We start from the raw sequence: 19,095 nt of genomic DNA on the forward strand, positions 1-19,095 counted from the left end.
AAGACAGCTTTACTGAAATACTAGTTTTACAAATTTAAATGCATTAAATAAGCAAGAAGAAAAAATTAAAACAGCCTTGGTCACCCAGCCCCATTATACCTACACACTCTTTGAATTTCTGCTTACTAGTAGATGGTTATTACTCTGTTACCACTGAGGTCCAGAATTAAAACTGGGGCCCCTGAATCAAGAAAGCATGAAAGGCTATGAGATAAAGGATGTGCTCTGCAAAAGACTGCTAAATGCATCTAGATTTGTAGCAGTAACTGCATTAAGCAAACCCATCAGCTGCAGAGAAAGCAGATGAGTGTAAGAGTGGGCTATTTCCCATGACAGGAAATGTTAGCAAGCTGCTCTAACTGGCCATGCTTCAACAAAGCATTTAAGGATGGTGCTAAAGAGTTGTCTTGGCTAGAATAGCTTCTTGAATTGGCCTAAGGGCCTTGTGGAGTTAGGGCCAAATAAAAACATGCATTATTCCTTTCTTGTGCACGAAACTATTCAAATACAGAGTGCTCAGAGAACTGATGCATTCAACTCCCTTGCTATTTGACAGAAACAAAACAGGATGTGATTAACAACCTTGGAAATATATAATTTTCATGTGTATTGACAGTTATATCTGAAGTTGACTATAAACCTATTTTATACACTTTTCTCTGCAAAGCTGGAGTGATAAAGGTTTATTGGAATGAGTGTATAGTTACAAAAATGAGTGTGAGAAGCATATTTTTATTATAAGGAAAACATTAAAGTATGTATGCTTTGGCTGAAACTTTGAAATTTAGAAAAGCATGCAAAGCATCTTTATTTTTTTTAAGGAAATTTTTAGATGAGTATATGTATTTCAGATATATATATTCTTTAAGCTGGTGATTTCTCTGAAAGCAACAGTCCACATACCTATGGGAGGAAGCCATTTAGTGAACACTACTTATGTCACCTTTCTTCTAAAAGAAAAATGCCAATATCACCAATGGTAAAAAATATTTAGAGAAAATATCTATAGAAAATATCTATAGAAAATACTTATTTTTGTGTATAGAGGTGTAATCAAATAAAAAAAGCAGAAGATATCCAAAGGAATATACTCCTCCATCTATTTTTAGTCTAATTTATTACTTAATGTTATTAATTATTAAAGAAAGCACATGTATTGTTTGTATTATAAGTTGTATAAATGCTATGAACTACTGAACAAATTGAATCTCTTTATTCTACAGCCCTTAAAGCTGCATTTGTCATTATAGATATCCTCTCAGCCTGACTTTTGGGGCTTTGAAGGCTTCAGGGAGGAATTACTGCAATACACTACTTTCATCTGTCCTTTATGTCTCAGAAAATAAACCTCAGTCTCACTAAATATTAGTAATTATATCCAATTTCTTTCATCCATGAAAGAGGCATGTTGCTAGTTCCTCCCAATTCACCTCTACCCTCTAACATTTCTAGTACAGGGTGGGGGGAGATTATATTTTTTTAAGTCAGAAAGAGCCTTTTTTTTCTGTCTAATTTCCAGCTTTAAGAATTGTATACTTTATATATTCCATGTGACAAAAATAACAAGATGTTTCACAGTACTAGGAGAAAGAAGCTACCCAGCACACTTACTGATCAATCTAGAATTTTATTCCCAGATGGTTATTGTCCCTCATTTCTATGAAACAAAACATCATTGCCAGAAAATACACATTTGCTCTTCTGCTAACATTGTTCTACAGCTTAAACACATTCTCACTTTGCCAGTGCATTTCTCTTTGAGCGGAATAAAAAGAGAGTGCATTTCTTTATTCTACAAGGAGACATAATAATTCCTAATACCTAAGATAGAATCTCTATTTCCTCAACTCCAGCGACCCATCTTCCACTTCTTCCTTTTAGAATTCGTTTCGATCATGTGACCCAAACTACAAACAGAATTTCAGATGAAATCCCACCAGTACCATGTACATTGCCTTTAATATTTTCTTTCTACTTCTAAAAATGCTGTAATACATCCTGATATGTCTTTACACTTGTCTTTTTTCATTGCCATGTCACACTTATGGCTGTAGTCACCCTGAGACTTATAAGGTCAGATCTCTCTCTTCCTCTGACACTTTCAATTATAACTCTCAGCTTACAACAGAAAAATCATATTAGTTCCTAATCAGACTTTGTACTACACCCTTTTGTTTCACTCACCCTTCTTTCTCTGACTTTTTAATCTGACTTTCACATCTTTTTCTATCAACCAGTTTTCCAGCCTTTATTTTTGCACTCAGAGAAATATTTCTTATTGCCTTCAAATTAGGCCACAGTTCAATATGAATTTCAGTAGCACTGATCTGAATTAAACTAATCTAAGAGTGGAAAAAAGTGTGACTCCATATTGGCTCCCCTGTCCAGCTTATCATACAAGTTCTGCCAACAGTCAACATGAGGGTGTAAACAAGCCCAGAAGGGAGGATGTGCTTCTTTCAACACACAGACACATCAGCCTGCTCCAGAGGCATTACCCAGTAGTCCTTCACTAGCCTCAGCCTGTCTAACAGCTGCCTGCCATAATCTTCTCTTTGCTATTAGCCTTTATCTTCTCCTGGCTGCAGCACTTGTTCAATCCATCACTCATTGCACTGCTTCAGGATGCTAAGAATGTAGATCATCATTTACCTGTTGCCACGATCCTGACAGGGCTAAGCAAAGGGTCAGAGAGAAAAGCCTGTGGAGGGGGTGGGAACGCAGCTGCTGATGGCAGGAGGTTGGAAAAACTGCAACCAGGAAGTTAATCTGCAAAGGTTGTTTTACAGCTCAGTACCAGACTAGTAAGAACTTGCTGCTCTCAAAGGACCGGATCATTTTCACCTTTTTCCTTTCTGTGTTATTACTGCGCTTCTTCCCTGCTTCCAGCAATGCATTCCTGCTCTGGGCATTGCTCAGTCCCTTTGTGAACTGCCACCTGCACCCACTGCAGAGCCAAGGACTGCCTGAGACACTGGGAGTGACTGCATGCACGTATGCAGTCCAACAGGAAGACTCAGCAGGGAGAGAGACATGGAGGCAGAACCATGCAGCTCTTTTCTATCCCTTCTCCTTTCAGTTGTTTCATCAACAGATTGTAATACAAACTAAGAATAAGCAGTATCAATAATGAACAACTAAGCAACAAATTTGAGTTGCTTTTTCTATACTAAGTCACTGCTACTCAGTGTTAAAAACAATATACCAATTTAATTGTCCAAAAGGTATTTAGGAGTTGGGAAGATCTAAATTATTCATTCAGCCAGACTCCACAATATGAGCTTGTGGTAATTGTGATTGCCCAGTGGGTCAATTAGGAAAGTTCAGGAAAAAAATGTATCTTTCCTGTTGCATCCCGGACTTTGGGCTTAGGTCGGGGTTCTAGTGTGTGTTAGCAAATTCTGTGTACCCCATGTATCCCCCAGGTTTCCCCCCCCCGCCCCACAGTACCCGGTTCCCAAGCTGCTTTACCATGCGGGCCCGGCTCCCATCCCCTCTGTCTCTTCCTGTGGGTCCTTTCCTGCCCCTACCCCTGCCCCACGGCCGGGGCTGTCCCGGGCCCCAGCGCTGCCCCTGCCACTTCCCCATTGGCTCCCCCGGGCCCCGGGACCGCCCCTGCCGTGCCCCTATTGGCTCCCCCGGGCCCCGGGACCACCCCAGGCCCCAGTGCTGTCCCCTACTGCGTCCCTATTGGCTTCCCCAGACCACGTGACACCTCCCGCTCCACCCTCCATAAAACTCTCACGAGGCTGGACCCGGGCGGCCATATTCCCCAATACAGGAACGGGGAGCACACCAATAAAATGCTCTCAGCTCCTGCCGCGGGGAATTTGGTCCTTCCTTCACCCCCTTTATCGAGGTCCCTCGTGCACGGCGGTAGAAGTGGCTGACCCATCTTCCCGGAGCCACGGAGCCCGGGAGCAGTGGCGGGACCGGGACCGGAGGAGCCGCGGCATCCCACCGGGCACAGCGGCTGCTCTGGACCCAGGAGAAACAGCAGAACACCGCATTTCCTTCAGAAGAAGCGAAGAAATATACTGCAACACCACTCTGCAGCATTGAAATAGGCATTGACCATCTTGTCACATTAGAGTGCAGACATACTTGCTGATATACAAATATATCATTCAATAAGATCTCTTGTCCAAATATTTATGACTTAATTACTTACTCATATAAAGACAAACTTCTGCTTTAAAAAATGATAAATTTTTTATGAGGACAGAAGGCAGCAGAGTGAGACTTGTGAAACAAACTCCATCTCCAAGGCAGCAGCTGAGAAAACGTCCCATAGTTATTACATGACTTGAGGATGGAAAACAGGTTCTGACACAATTAACCTTTTGGCAATACAGAAAAATTATTAAAAAGACTGAGTGGTGTTTTCTTGAAGGCCAAAATTTGTAGAACTCGCAAACCCACACAAATTCAGCACTACTTCAAAACTGATAAACACTCAAGGAGCAGTTACAATTAACTTTTGTTTTCAAAAGAAGTAATAGAGGTACCAGAACATATTCTTAGTCTGGATGTCAATTTTCTTGAATAAACTTTCTTGAATAAGTTTTCTTGGAATAAATGAAAAAAACCAGGCAATACATGCCAAATACTAACATAGGAAACAGACAACAAACAGTAATAAAGGGGGAGGTAAAGGACACAACTTCTAAGCATAACAAGGTAACAGTACCTGGCAGATAAATTTGTTGTGCTCTTAATCAAGTCTCTTGTTACACGTAAAAGTACTGTTGTGAATGTGTGAACCGGATTCCAGGATTAAAAGACTTAACAAATTTATCTCTTCCTGAGCCACCTTACATCCTTATGAAAAAAAATATTTTTATTTCTATTTTAATGGCATGCACCCTACTACTGCTATTGCAGGTAATTGTACAAATAGCAATCAAGGGCAGTTTTACCAATCAAAATGTTGCTGTTCTTCTATTGCAATTTAAAATAGGATTTCCAGAGATTTTGCTAATTTAACACTCTAGCTAAGTACTGGGATCATCTCATCTGCAGATACACTTATGTTATCTAAAACAAAGTTCAGTAGAAATTCATATCACACACACACACACACGGATGCACACATACAAAAAATAGCAGGACAGAAACAGGATTACAGTTAATTCCATTCAGGATGATATATAGAAAATTAAGTGTTAATGAGTTGTAGATCTCAAAATAACTTATTACTTCTATTCCTCTTTCTAAAATACCTTTGTACTAATATTTCTTAAACCTATAGGTGAATTTCTGATCACACTAAAATCAGTAATTCACAAACCAACAGTTTTTTAGCTTATGGGTAATTTGGTTTCCAAACATATACATAGAGCTTATAATAGGCCTTGGAAAAGTGACCACAGCATATGCAGTAATTGGTACCCTGAAAGCCTCCATTTCAGATCTTTCATGGCTTCAAGTAAAATTTCTCTTTCTACAATTTTAGTTTTGAACCCAATCATGTAAAACATTTTAATACAATGTCTATCTCATTCCCTACAAGTATGTTTGGGAAGGATTTGTCAGTGAAAGTGAGAATGATTCTGTGATTCTTTGAGATGCTATCAATAAATAACTGCAAATGAACTTCCAATTAAGCTCCACGATGCTGACGTTACATGTTTCATTTCCACAAGCTCTTCAGAGAGGCAGTACATTATCCCACTAAACTACTGAAATACAGAATTACATGGTATTAAAGCTGAGGTATGTGTTAATAGAGCCTATTGAATACTTTCAAAAATAAAGACCTATAGTATTTCATTGTTTAAAAGCAGTTTCTCTCTTTCTTTGAACCCCATTAATAGTCTGTGAAAATTTTAATATTCACAGAATTTACATACAGGTAAAATAATAGAAGTATGGAATAGGAATAAAAGATTTTCCATGTATTGGAGAGCTCTCGAATACTAGAGCTCTTCAGCTCTTCTAGCTGAAAGGGTTGATTAATCATACTATTTAAAGATCGTGACACATTCATGCCCAAACTAATGCAGGAAAAGCTAGTAATTCACAGTTACAAACCTGTGCAAGAGACAGCTTATGTGTTGGGACACTTGATTTTAAATTCTGGACCCTTTTGGGCCCCACCCACTTCTGGTATTGAACTCACTTAATTGACGTATCTTAACTCTCCTGTGTTAAGATATGAAGGGGGGGGGGGGAAGAAAAGCCTAATTTGTTGTTATTTGATTTGCTTTAAAAATCCTTTGCCACTAAGGTTGACACAGAAGAACCATAATAACTTAAAGAATAGAGATAATAATTCATATTCCTCCTTAGTCAAGATCATAAACTTTAGATTCACCTTTTTTAAAAAAGCTAGGTGCAGAACATTTATTTAAAGCACAGAAATAGGTGTTGATCATAAATATACTGAAGATCTCAGACCAATTTAAAATAAATCTTACAATGGGTTTTAGTAAATTATGAACACAGGACTTCAAGCTTTGTAGAACCAAAATTTAGTCAAGGCAGAGACTTAGTCAAGGTTTCTTTAGAGAGGAAATGGATATTTGGTGCCATCAGCACCCTAGAACCCTTGGAGTACAGTTGTGTTTATCATGGGCAAAGAAAAAAGCCATACTAGTATATGCCAAGTAAAAGTTCTTCTCTTCATCCAAGCCAGAATACAGACATTTCAATGTATTTGCCTTACAAGTTTCCAAAACATTTACCAATGAAAAATGTATATACCTTGCTTCATCTATTTTCCACCTAAAAGAAGAAGAATGGACTGTATCCACAATTTTACCTTTCCATGATTTAAACTGAGAAATGGGGTTGGAGCAGCTGACACCAGGAGAGTGAGGGGCAGCTATTGCTTAGGCAGCACTTATCCATAAGCGCTTCTCATGCCTGTCCCATGCACATATTTTGTTTCAAAGAAGGGAAATCCATGGAAATAGAGCCTATTAAGCAGGTCTTAGGCTGACAGCAATGTCCTAGGGTCAGACTGGCCATGAGTTGAACCCTACTAAGGCAGACCACCTCAGACCACCGTTTAAGCCAAGATTACAGGAATCTTTCTGTCACAGCCAAGGAAGGAATAGATTACACACATATCTGCCTCTGACATCCTTGAAAGTTTGTGATGCATAAGAAACCTTGAAAGAGGAAGCAGAGGACTGAAATCTGCATCCCTCTGGACAGAAGCCAGCAAAGACAGAGACCAGAAGAGTCAGCAGAGAAGACTTCAGAGAAAAGAAGGGTGAACTGCTTTTTCTAAAAATTAGGGGCAGAGTGTAAGAAAGAAATTGCATGTTCTTTGCATAATCACAGAGAGGAGGAAAAAACTGGACACGGGAAAGATGAATCTGTGGAAAGTAAGATTCAAAGCCTAAGGTAGTTTATAATTAGCTCAGTTAGGAATATTCAATTAAAGGCTTTTAAATGCAGTGTAGGCAGCAATGGAGTTTGGCTTCTCTCCAAAAGTAGTTGCACTCATACCCAGAACCAGGACAGTCTCAGGAGAGATTAGTGAAATTAATGGAATTACTAGAATTTCCTCTCCTGGTCAAAAGTTAGTGCTCCTGCCTGATGTACCAAATTATTCCCCATTTAGGTTACTCCTGAGGCACATTTTTAAATAGCAATATTGAGTCTCCTTTATGTTTAGTTCAATATTCTCCATGTGACATAACAGAAGCCATGACAAAAATATGTGTCCTGAGAGTACAGCTGGGAAATATGTATCAGCAGTTTGATTTCTCCCTCTTCAAGCCATGCATTTTAACTTTTTGGGTTCCCAGTTTGAATGTTATTACTATTTCATTAAGGCCATAACTATCTGTGTTCTGGTTCCTGAAAGCCTATTTGGCATAATGCTCAAATTAGCAATAATGAGAGGAATACATTCTTCCATCATCAAGTTTGTTACCTTGATGAATATCTCTCTGTAGAAAAATATGAAATGAATTAATGTACCTGCCTATTAAAGCCACTTCAGGAGATGGCTGAATGTATGAATGGCCTATTAGCTAAAGAAAAATTCAACCTAAGGCCCAAGGAAGAAATACAGATGTATCTAAAAGTGGATTTATTGCAGCTATTTCTTACAGTACTCAAAGAAAAAGTAGATGTCAGCAAAATTTGGAGTGCTAGAAGATCACACTAAAAAAGTTAGACAATTCTGGGGCTATAGGATTTTGCATACAAAATAGTCAGGCTTATATGAATTTTTTTGTGCATTTAAGGCTTTTTTGCTACTTCTTTGTAGCTGAACTAAGATTATCTGTCACAATAAAACCCAAACAAACAAACAAACCCCAAACAAAGAAAAAAACAACCAGAGGAAGAAACTCATGAGAGTACTTGACCAGCTGAGCGAGTCTTCTATTTAGTGATTTATTTCACCTGAGTCGTGGTTGGTTTGGATTGCTCTTGCTTTGATTTTCTAACCAAACTATTTCCACTGGAAATTTATCCCAGGATGTGATGACTCACAGGGAAGAAAAAAAGAAAAAAGAGAATTAAATTTAATCACAGTCACACACAAATTTTGTTCCTCTGCTACCTTTTCCTCATGTACCAGCAGTTACTGGCCAGTTACGTACTTCTACTGGAACAACTCTGAACAACAATCTTGGTGCATCCTCAGACATACTTGCTTTTTTTTTCACAGCTGTGCTCACAGATATGAGCTCTTACCTCTTGGTCAATCAGTAATACAGAGATATGTTCTCCCTCTCAGTTATTTCTAATAGGCTCACAATTTAAAGCAGAATTAAATTTTATTGGCTTCAAACGACCCTCCATTGTCAACTTCTTAGAGTGTAATCCCATTTCTATTATTAAAATCCAAGCAGCCTTTCTGAATGATACTCCTATGTCCCTCTGAGCTGCTAATTGTGGGAAAACCACCCTCCTTCTCCATTCAACCTGTCCTTTGCCTTCTCATCACAGTGATGTCATCAAAATATTTACTTGGCACTAAACAATGTTATATTATCTACTGCATTTTATATGATACTTTTACACAATTGCCAAATAATTAAATTTCTACAAAATGTTAGTTCCTCTTCTCTGGTAATTAGAATTCCCAATCAAATTATTAACTCTTAATTATTTCTCAGTATCAAATGGCTCTGGTCCTCACTAGGTAATAGTCTTCTAAGAAAACAGATGTTAACTTTCTCTGAAAGTACCTATCCCCGTTATTTTATAAAAAATATTTATTTCATCTCCTTTATGATAATACTGATGGGAGTTAGAAGCTGAATGCACTCTCTTGGAATTACATGAGTCACACCATAAAGGAAATGGTCAGTATTACCAAACATTGAAGATTTTATTTCTTGCTGCGGACATAAACCAAAGGATAATGAATAGCAATGCTTTTAGTGTTCCTTGAGATATGCTGTGAATTCTTACAATTCAACAGTAGAAAGCAAACATAGCCACTACAATATTGAAATAACACAAATATTCTGAAATATTAAAAATTGATATTTCTTAGCCAAGACACATGAGTTCTGATATCTCTATGTAATCTAATTTATTTTGCTTCACCCAAAAGTATTCAACTAAGTCCAAGAGAAGGACATGTCAGCTTTACCACAACTGTCATTTTCCCATGCTTTTAACAGTCAAGGAGTTACAGCAAAAAATCTATAGGAATAGGCTGCTTTTTAATTGTTCACACAAACACACACATAAATCCCTTTAAGGCATATTAGCTTTAAAAGTAAATTTTTGTCACCCAAAATAGCTCATGAAATATGCAACAAATATTACAAATAATTATTCATCAGATATATCAGATAGCAATAACTAATGACTTAAGTTCCTTAATTTTAAAATATGGCATTAACATACACATAAAACATAGGGAAATTAATTTTCTATAGTACAAGTTTTATGTTGTCACATGACCCTACAGATCCCAGAGCTTTGTAGCCCTTAAAAATGGGAATTTCCATCTTTGTCTTCAATTTTCTCTCCTGTTTGGCAAAAAAATTAACTGATAAACTAATTCATATAGTAGAACATGCTGAATAAGAACATTTATTAGCCAAAAACTTCTTTTCCCTACAGATCTCTGGTAGTCTTCTGGATTTCTACATTTTTCTGACACTTTGAACTTATTTGTGAACAATTTTCAACTTTGAGGATACTTTGAAATCAGTTCCAAGTTATTTAAGTACTTTAAACATATCAAACCAGACTCATCTGGCTGTACTAAGGCAAACTTTTTGTTTCTGAGCATATCAGCTGAGCATACATAATTGGTAATAGAGGGGTAATTAATTAAATTGTTTGTTAATACAAGTGTTTGGTCAGCACAAAATATATGTGCTATTCATGTGGGGAAAATATGGGGAAAACTATAATATATGTAAAAGTATGGTTGGGCGTGTATTTGAATTCAGGTCTTACATTTCATCAAGAATTTTGCCAAAACAGATGCACTTTCCAAGCAAAGGTCTGATCAGCTGTTGAATGCAAAGCCATCCTTGCAGCCTTTTTTTATCCAAAACCATGGATAGAGATTTCTTTCTACTTTGATCTCATACTATGTTTTGTTTCAGGAAACGAAAATCAGGTCTCATATTTGTTGCTACCTAACATCAGATTTTTCAAATGTCCTTACAATAGAGGCATGCAAAGTACAGGAAGTAACAAGATCTGCTTTCCCTGTCTAATTTATTAATATTTTCATGTTGCTTTTTGTAGGAACAAAATAATCAAAATGCATACATATATAGACAGATCTCTTAAATATATACAGATATGTACACTTTGTGTTACATAAGATGTAACACAATATGCTATATTCCTTAAAGATGGAGTGGTTTTATGCCTCCTTTGTTTCCTTTACCTCTTTCTCAGTGCTATAATGCAATCCTGTGTCTGAGCACCAGACTTCAAATGAGAGATCTATTCAAAACATGCACAGACAAAATAAGTGGTTTCCTTAGTAATGGAAACTATGTGAAAGCCTCTGAAACAACTCCAGTAAGTCATGATGTACATGATCCTTTCTATCCCCAGCTTATTGATTCAAAGATAACTTTGCATTTAAAGAAAAATATTTAATGTGTACAGTTTTTGGAAGTGAAACTAGAGATGAGAGGGAAGACATTCTGCATTCCTAGTTACAGTTTGGGTTTTAGCCAGTATGGATGTTGTAGGTTCCAGTGACCTTTCAATTAATCTTCTAGATCTGCAAGTTGAAAAAAATGAACTTGTATAACTAAACTACTAAGGACTTCACTTAGGTAGCCATTACACTTCCATAGTTTAGTGTACTTTATTCAAACTAACATTAGGTAAACATATTCTGAGCACACACTGCACTTATCCGTGCTGTTTCTTGTCATCACCACAACAAATTCATGCTGTTGATGGCATGGGAAAATAACTAATACCTCTCTCAGTCTCAGAGTAAAAGTAGTTAAAAGCAAAACGACATTCTAGTTCTAATATTTGGCTTAGTGACTCTAAAGTTTTCTAAATAATCAATACAGCTCTTGTGCAAATAGTTACGAAAAGCAGATAATTTAGAATTTCTGTTGTTATCCACCCATTTTAATAGTAAACCATAATAACATACAACAAGAATAGTTTGTTTTGTTTCATCAAAAAAGTTAAGAAATTCAAGTCTGGTGATCTGTCCTTGAGAAACACACACTATATATATCACATTAATTGCCACAAATGTGGCATTATGAGGGAAGGTGGCTAAATTTAAAATAAAATTTTTACTGGGAGAAGGAGGTTTTCTTTGACTGATCACATACTATTTGCCACACCACACAGTGTCACCAGAAAAAGTACAAACCTGTTTCAGATAAAATATCAGTTAATGTTCCATAGAAAGGCAAAAAGATATGAGCAAAGAAAGGAAAAATGGCATCTCTATAAAGAAAGAAATTTTAAGACCTATCACCATCCAATTACAACAAATAGACACCAGGATGGAAATTCTAGGCTTTACATTCTGCCTTTTTTTTTCTTACATTTTCTGCTTTCTTACATTACTGCCACTATTTTCTTCATCAGCCTTAGATACAGATTATCTCCAAGAGCTACGACACTAACTGCTACTACGTTCCATGCACATTCTGGGTCCCGCAAACAAGGGTCACAAACAAGCAGATCCTTAAGAAATCAACAAGGATTTTTCAGTCCTAAAGATCCACCACAGAGAAGATCCACCACAGAGAAGATCCACCACAGAGAAGATTCCAATAAGTTATATCCAATTAACAAAGGCTACAAAACCTGACATGTCACCACAAGTAAGACATGAACTTACTGACGTGAAATAAATTTTTAAATATATAAGCTTGAAAATTGCTTTACAGATATTTCATCTGCCTTATCCAGCTGCATATAAAGATTCTCTAGCTGCTTTTCACTACTCTGTCTTCATTAAGACTCCCATGTGATGCAGCAAGGTTGTGGTTGCTATGCGTGACTCACTTCCAGCCTTCTGCAGATACTGCTATGCCAGGGATTCTTGCCTATTAAAATAGGGTCAAGGATGAAAATTAGAAGAACTCAGATATCCTTGTGTTGGACCCAGTAGGGGTAAAACTTAAGATTTTTCAGACCTCAGGCCACTCTGGCAAGCACTCCTCAAGCCAGTCCTGGCTGACTATGGCTCTGGGACCTATAATGAGGAAACAGACCATAGCTTTCGCCTGGCGTCTCATACTTTTTGTTTCATAGAAAACAGTTGCTACATGAATAGGCAAGTTTTGTAGAATAGGAAATACCTCCTTGATCACCAAGATCAGCTCTTAACCCCTGCTTTCATTCAACCCCATCACACATGACTGAATTTGCCTGTACTATAAGGCTCTTCAGTATGCAGTTCCAGATTTTGCCAAGTCATATAGCACCTACTACCTACATAGCATTTAAAGAAGTAACTGGGGCTTTGTGTATATGTGGAGTTTTCCTTATGTGAAATTCTTTACAGATTTGTTTCCATCTGCTTTTGCTCTATTGTATCAACACTAACTCTCAGATCTGATAAAAGAAATTTCATAGCAGGTTAAGTAATCTGATACAGCATTTTCCATTATGAAGTGTAACTCTAAAAATCTGAATTCATTGCTGGCAACAAGCCTTTCATCTTCAAAAAAGACAAAGAACAAGTGCCAGAAATGTTATTTTTGTTTATCACCAAAAAAAAAAAAAAAAAAAAAAAAAAAAAAAATTCAATTTTGCAAAGATACATATTAATAAAAATTAGTCTGTATGGGAGCATAGGCCTTTTAGGAAAACATCAATAGTCTTACCAGAATATCTAAAAATGCACATGACAATGTCAGGTTGATGACATTGCACTGAAAATGCTGGCAGAATAGGGTTATATGAAGTGGTGGCTCTTTTTTTTCTCTTCCAGGCAAATCACACAATGACAACCAGCTATAATTAATAAGTCAATTAATAAATTAACTGATGACACCACAACACAGATTTCTTTGAAACTGACCTTCACTCAGAAATGAATACCTCCCCACAACTCACATAGAAGATATAAAAAGGTGTGCTTTGCAGAACTGGTGAGAATTAATCTGTCAAAAAAAAAAAAATTGCTCACCTCTTTTTTTACTCTATGGGCTACAAGAAGAAAGTGAAAAAAGCCACAACTGAGCCTCCTCCTTGTAGTCATGGTGCCTCAGAAACCAAGACAGGAGCACATGTAGTCATAAGCAATAAAGCTGTTCCAAAAGTGTTGTCTCTTTTACACATGGACATAATCTGTATGAATACACACTTTAAAAAAAAATTAATATCCAAATTCTGATATAAAGTGTGTCATCTTAGAATTTAAATCAAATAGTTGTGGTATTTTACTATAACTGCATAGTGTTTATTACAGTTTTTAACTACACTTGCTGCATTCTAAACAGAGCTCTGTTCTTACAGACTGAAAACACTAGAAATGTTTAATGATTAAATTAAATGTAAAATGATTAATCCTGAACTACAAAAAAGGATATGGAGGCCCAAGGATGCTCTGCCTTTCTACATAATGAAAAAGGGTGGAAAGTTTTGAAATCATCTTCCGATTTTGAGACAAATGCAGACACAGAATCATTGTATTTTAATAACTAAGGGGTTTATGGATTATGTTTATTGTCCATTACAAACAAATAATTACTTAGTTTATTTAATGTGCACTCAGTAATCAGATAAAATGTATGTTACATAAATTCCTGGAGTTAGTCTGCATTAATTTCATTGTCTCCCTATCAGTCTGAGAGAATTTTTTTCTATCCTGTAACCTATTAAGCTATATATATGATTTTCATAAGAGTGATTACATTGCTATTTTAAAACCACCAAGCATCATAGTGAAATCAACAGAAAAATAACTTAATGAACTTTAATAATCATAATTGTTTTGTTTATAAAAGATACTTTTCTCCTGCAGATAGTTTAAAAAATATTCTTTAGCATTATCTAAATCATAAAATTCAATTACTTCACTTTTTTTTACAAAACAGAATTTAAGTATGATTTAATAACCTTTTAACTAATATGTAAATGTATGCCTATCAAGGAAGTACTTTAATTGCATATATAGTCTATCATAAGAACTCACTTTCTTTATGCAAGTATACTTTAGTTGATTTAATTATCTAGCCCTCTAATTACACAGTCCATACCAATCAACCAAAATGAAGCACTTCTGTAATCTTAATTTCACATGTCAAATCACTGAATATGTTTTTGCATGATTCTCATGTTAATTAGAAAGCCAGATTTTGAATGAATGACTGTGAGTTCATGAGTAGGCTAGGGGCAAAAGCCAAGAAAGATTTCACATAGGGTAATGCTAGTCCCTAAATTTTTACGTTTCTCCAGATCACCTATTTCCCCAGTGGATGAGATATGAGATCTAGCAGTTTTTAGCTGTCTTTAAAAGAACATTTTCAACTTTGCCAAAACTTTTTGAAATATTCTTGTCTCTTACTCTGCCTACAATCCCACCCCTGTAGCACAGGTTAATATCTTTTGTGGGGGTGAGGTAGGAGAGGGCTGAGATCAGGAAGGATTTCCATTTTTCTTGCTGGAGCTATAATGGCAAGAAGTCTTACTCTTCTGGCTTTGGGTTGTGCTTACTTAAAACATCCTGAGCATTATCCCATCCAACACAGGACATTATGTTGTGCAGCAGGGAAAGCTTATAGGTTGACTTGGAAGTTTAAAATGGTTTGCATCTGCAGCTCATGATGGTGAGCATTACATACATCAGAGGCTTCAAGAGTCATCTCCTGGGGGCAAAGGAGAAACAAGGTTTCAGCAATGAGCCCTGAGGCTACAGAAAGATGATGTGACATCTTTCTGATCTTGGTTTTCCCTATCCCAATCTCAGGCAAGAAGACCTGAAAGATAACTAAAGATGGGTTAGCCCCAACTTTTTTGTTATAACTCTTTAGCTCACATTAGAAAAAAATTGAATATCCATAACAAAGAATGAGAGAAAATAAAAAGACCACTTGGCCTTTCCCTGGCCTAGAGTATCTCACCTATTTGTAGATAATCAGTCACATAAATGCTATTATATTATCTAGGAAACAATCCCACTCAGTTGGATGAGTGAAAAATGAACAGCACACCTCTTCAAAAGAAATTAACTCTTTGTTCACTGTAGTTAGCTTAAGTGCAGTATTCAAAAATTTGAGGCAGAAGGAAACAACTGGTTTAATATATCCACAGTGTAAGTACTGGTGAGTCTAACAGGAGTAGTTTTGTAAAATTTGCCCTAACCAATTATAACAACCTGAAATTTATTCAGAATGGTAGCATTAATTTAATTCAATTTTCATAATAAGTGATTTTATGAAGAATAAAATTATTTTTATAAAAATAAAAATAATGCAGTCCAAGATCTGATCCAAAGTGAATTGAGATGAGACTCAGTATCATAAAATAGCAACCATTTTATTGTAAAATTTTGGTGCTATTGCTGTGGCAAAAGGTACACTAATTCACACCATTTACTATTCTTCAGAAAATATTCATACTCTTATTAGACAAGATCGCAAGCCTTTCTTCAAAGCAGATGAGTGTGAAATGAGAACCACATCTCACTTCAGTCCACTAGAGGGTGGTCTGACTTGCTCAGGGCTATGGGACTGAATTCACTCAAGAGATCCAACATTTTCATCTTTTTGACCTGTTGATAACCAATTCGTTGTGCTTCATTATTAATCATCCCCTATTATAAAGTAATTTCTTTTATATAAACAGTAGATATGATAAAAAACCTCTTCCTAACAACATCTATCTCTTTTATTGTCTTGTATATCTAGGAGAAGGGGTGATGATAATTGTGAATTATTCTACAGTTTTTAAAACCTTCATAGTTTGTATCCCTTTTGGTCATGGACACAGAATAAACAGGGAAAAGAAACAATTCACCAAAGAGCATAGCATAAAGGGAGAAAGAAGAAAGAAAGGGAAGGAAAAATCTGGGCATCCTATTGTTTATATAATTGGATGGCCATAAAAGACAGGCAGAGAGAGATTGAGAGAAACCGACTTCTTATTTAACCAACCCCTTTCAGAGTTCATTTTGAATTTTTATTTCTCAGGAAGATGTACTACTGCTCTTACTTTCTACTGATAAGCACAGGTAGTAAAATGTAATATTTGACAAAATTTGGAAGAGGAAGAATATGTAAAATATTTTCCTGTCTTAAGCCGAAAAAAAAAAAAGGCACCAAAAGTGGGGGGAAGGCACAACATATTTTTCTTGAATAGTTTCATCATACAGTATCCTCTGAACTACAGCAGCCTTTGCAGAACTTCAGTGATCTCAAATAAGTTGTTCTGAGGGCAGATAACAGCCCTTAAAGGGGAAAAAAAATTAAATAAAAAAGGAGGGTGGGGGTAGAAAATGTGGACCTCCCAATCTATTCAGTACAGACAGAAAGCATGCCCCGTAGCTCCCACAGATCGGAAGAGATATCTGGGCGCGTTCACAGTCTGGTTTCATGTTCCCATCCCCGAGCAGCAGCAGTGTCACGTACCAGACATCTTCCCACGGCCACGCAGCCGGCGCAGCCGCGCGTACTGCGCGCATCTGGGCACGCCGAGGCACCGGCTCCTCTCCGGGGAGCCCAGGGGCTCCGCTATTAATGACCGCTGAACAGCAGCACCATGCCAGTGTGACAGCCGAGCGCCTGAGCGATGCACCGCTAACCACCATGGAAACAAGGAGAAATAAGAGCAGCTAGCGAGCTGCTCTCTCCCCCGCCTTTCTCTCTCCGCTGGATTGCGAGGCTCAGACAGCCAGGCAGCAACAGCGCCTGGCAAACACAAGGGAACTCAGCTGGCAGCACGGAGAGTCTCTCATGTTGTAGGATATCAATAGATACATCTTTGTATCATAGACTGTTAGACACACGCATGCACACCGACTCCCACCCATACGTACATGTGTGCTCATCTATACAGACTCTGGCTTTAATACAAGTATGTCGCCACCTGAACTAAGGATTCAAAATTACTGAGATGCAAGAACTCCTCCAGCTCTGAAACTACTCTTATTATAGGGTAAGTTCCTCTTTATTTTCAATTTTACCCTGACTTTTATCTAACTTCTAGACTCTTTCCCTTTTCTTCTTTTTGTAAAGTTATTTTATTAGTGTATTTTCACATATTACTTTCTGAACAGAAATGCAAATGCAATATGTTTTTTATGCCAGAGATAATCTAAATATGCTTGCAATAGTATCAGATTTGTGCATTTGTTATCTTGAAAGAACATCAAAGGATAAAAAATATAAAAGGAGAATGTTTCCACTGATGTTTCAGAGGCAGTATCAAATTAACCACTTGCTCCATGTTTTGAAACCAATAAAATAAAATACAGGACAGCCTCCTTTCTTCTCTCTAGTGCTAGGATTAAGGGAAATGTTGTTTATGTCAAGACCTAAAAACCACTGAGCAATGAGGCTGAATGAGCATATCACAAACAGTTATTGAATTTCTGCCAGACTACATCTTAAGGACTGTGGCAAATGACTTCGCCTAAAAACATCCCCTTTCCAGTCAGAAGGGACAGTGTGAATGTCTGATTACTGATGCAGCTGGAACTGATGCGTTAGGTAAAAAGGATCACATTAAGTGGAGGAGTTCTAATCTTCTTTGGTAATTAACAGGATCTCTGCAGGGTGCCTCTATTTACATGGAAGGAGAGTGTTTAAATCCATCACTATAAAAGCTTTGCCTGTTTTAGTATAGCAAGGCTCAGAACTGTTTGTCTTTGCATTCCATGTCTTTGTTTTCACATGTCTAGCTGGAGTTTTTACCCAGCACTGCTGATGAGAAAGAGAACCCAACACAGGGGGAAGGAAAAGGCAGCAAATGCAGGGGGCTAGAAAAATATCAGTGATTTTCTATTTAACGAATTTAATCAACTTAAAATTCCAGCCTAGTACCACAGTTGTCTAATGTGCTTGTGCTTATGCATGTGTATGTCATTTCTTCCATGCAGTATCAGAGTACCTCAGTATCCTTTAGACGAAAACACATTTGGTAAAGTGCACCAGCATGGATCTGTGATTCATGTATCCGTGAAAGACAGAGATAGATTTTACTTTACACCATGAAAAAGACAGGTTAGCCCTCTAATGCATGCTTCAAAGTGAAAAAAAAATACAGTCTGCATCTTCCTGTATGCTTTTGTTCGCTTTTTAAAGTACATCTGTATTTAAAACATCTCAGTATTTTGATTATTTCTCCTACCCCTTTTTCGCCCTTCAGCCCCCTCACTACTGTGAACTCTGGAGAACATCATAAAGATTCTGTTCCTTTGCACCAATGTAATTATTTGCTTGTAATTTTAGAGCTACTGTGTTCTGAGAAACAAACTGTGAAAGAATCATCAACAGATAGCCACTGGCTTTAAGTCTGTCACCTTTCCAAAAATGTCAGGAAATGGGTAGCTTAACAATACGTATGGTAAGAAGTCAATTAATTCAGGTGACCTTTGTGAATGGTGACAATAAAGCAGCTCTGACAATATGCCACAGCATTTGACATTCCCTCTGGAAAACGAATGAGCTTAAGAAGAGGTTTTCTTTTCAGAGTACAAAATGAAAGGTACTGAAGCAT

General features: G+C 37.1%; 2 protein-coding genes across 5 annotated transcripts in view; one reads left to right on the plus strand and one right to left on the minus strand.

The window, feature by feature from the left end:
- Positions 1-19,095, minus strand: part of IMMP2L (inner mitochondrial membrane peptidase subunit 2) — a 419,562-nt gene that overhangs the window by 199,669 nt on the left and 200,798 nt on the right. Inside the window, exon 1 of one of the 4 annotated variants that reach the window (XM_053942040.1) lies at positions 17,007-17,222. The exons of the other annotated variants lie outside the window; for them this stretch is intronic. Within the exon in view, the coding sequence (XP_053798015.1) occupies positions 17,007-17,185 (179 nt within the window). The 5' untranslated portion in view covers positions 17,186-17,222. Of the gene's footprint in view, positions 1-17,006; positions 17,223-19,095 lie in introns of those variants that run through there. 4 annotated transcript variants of the gene reach the window in all.
- The window catches only part of LRRN3 (leucine rich repeat neuronal 3), a 31,615-nt gene continuing 29,850 nt past the window's right edge, over positions 17,331-19,095 (plus strand). The window contains exon 1 of the mRNA XM_053942037.1: positions 17,331-17,532. The gene's annotated coding sequence lies outside the window, so the exon portion shown is untranslated. The remainder of the gene's footprint in view (positions 17,533-19,095) is intronic.

This window comes from Vidua chalybeata, chromosome 5 (genome assembly GCF_026979565.1).
Source record: "Vidua chalybeata isolate OUT-0048 chromosome 5, bVidCha1 merged haplotype, whole genome shotgun sequence".
Lineage (NCBI taxonomy): Eukaryota > Metazoa > Chordata > Aves > Passeriformes > Viduidae > Vidua > Vidua chalybeata.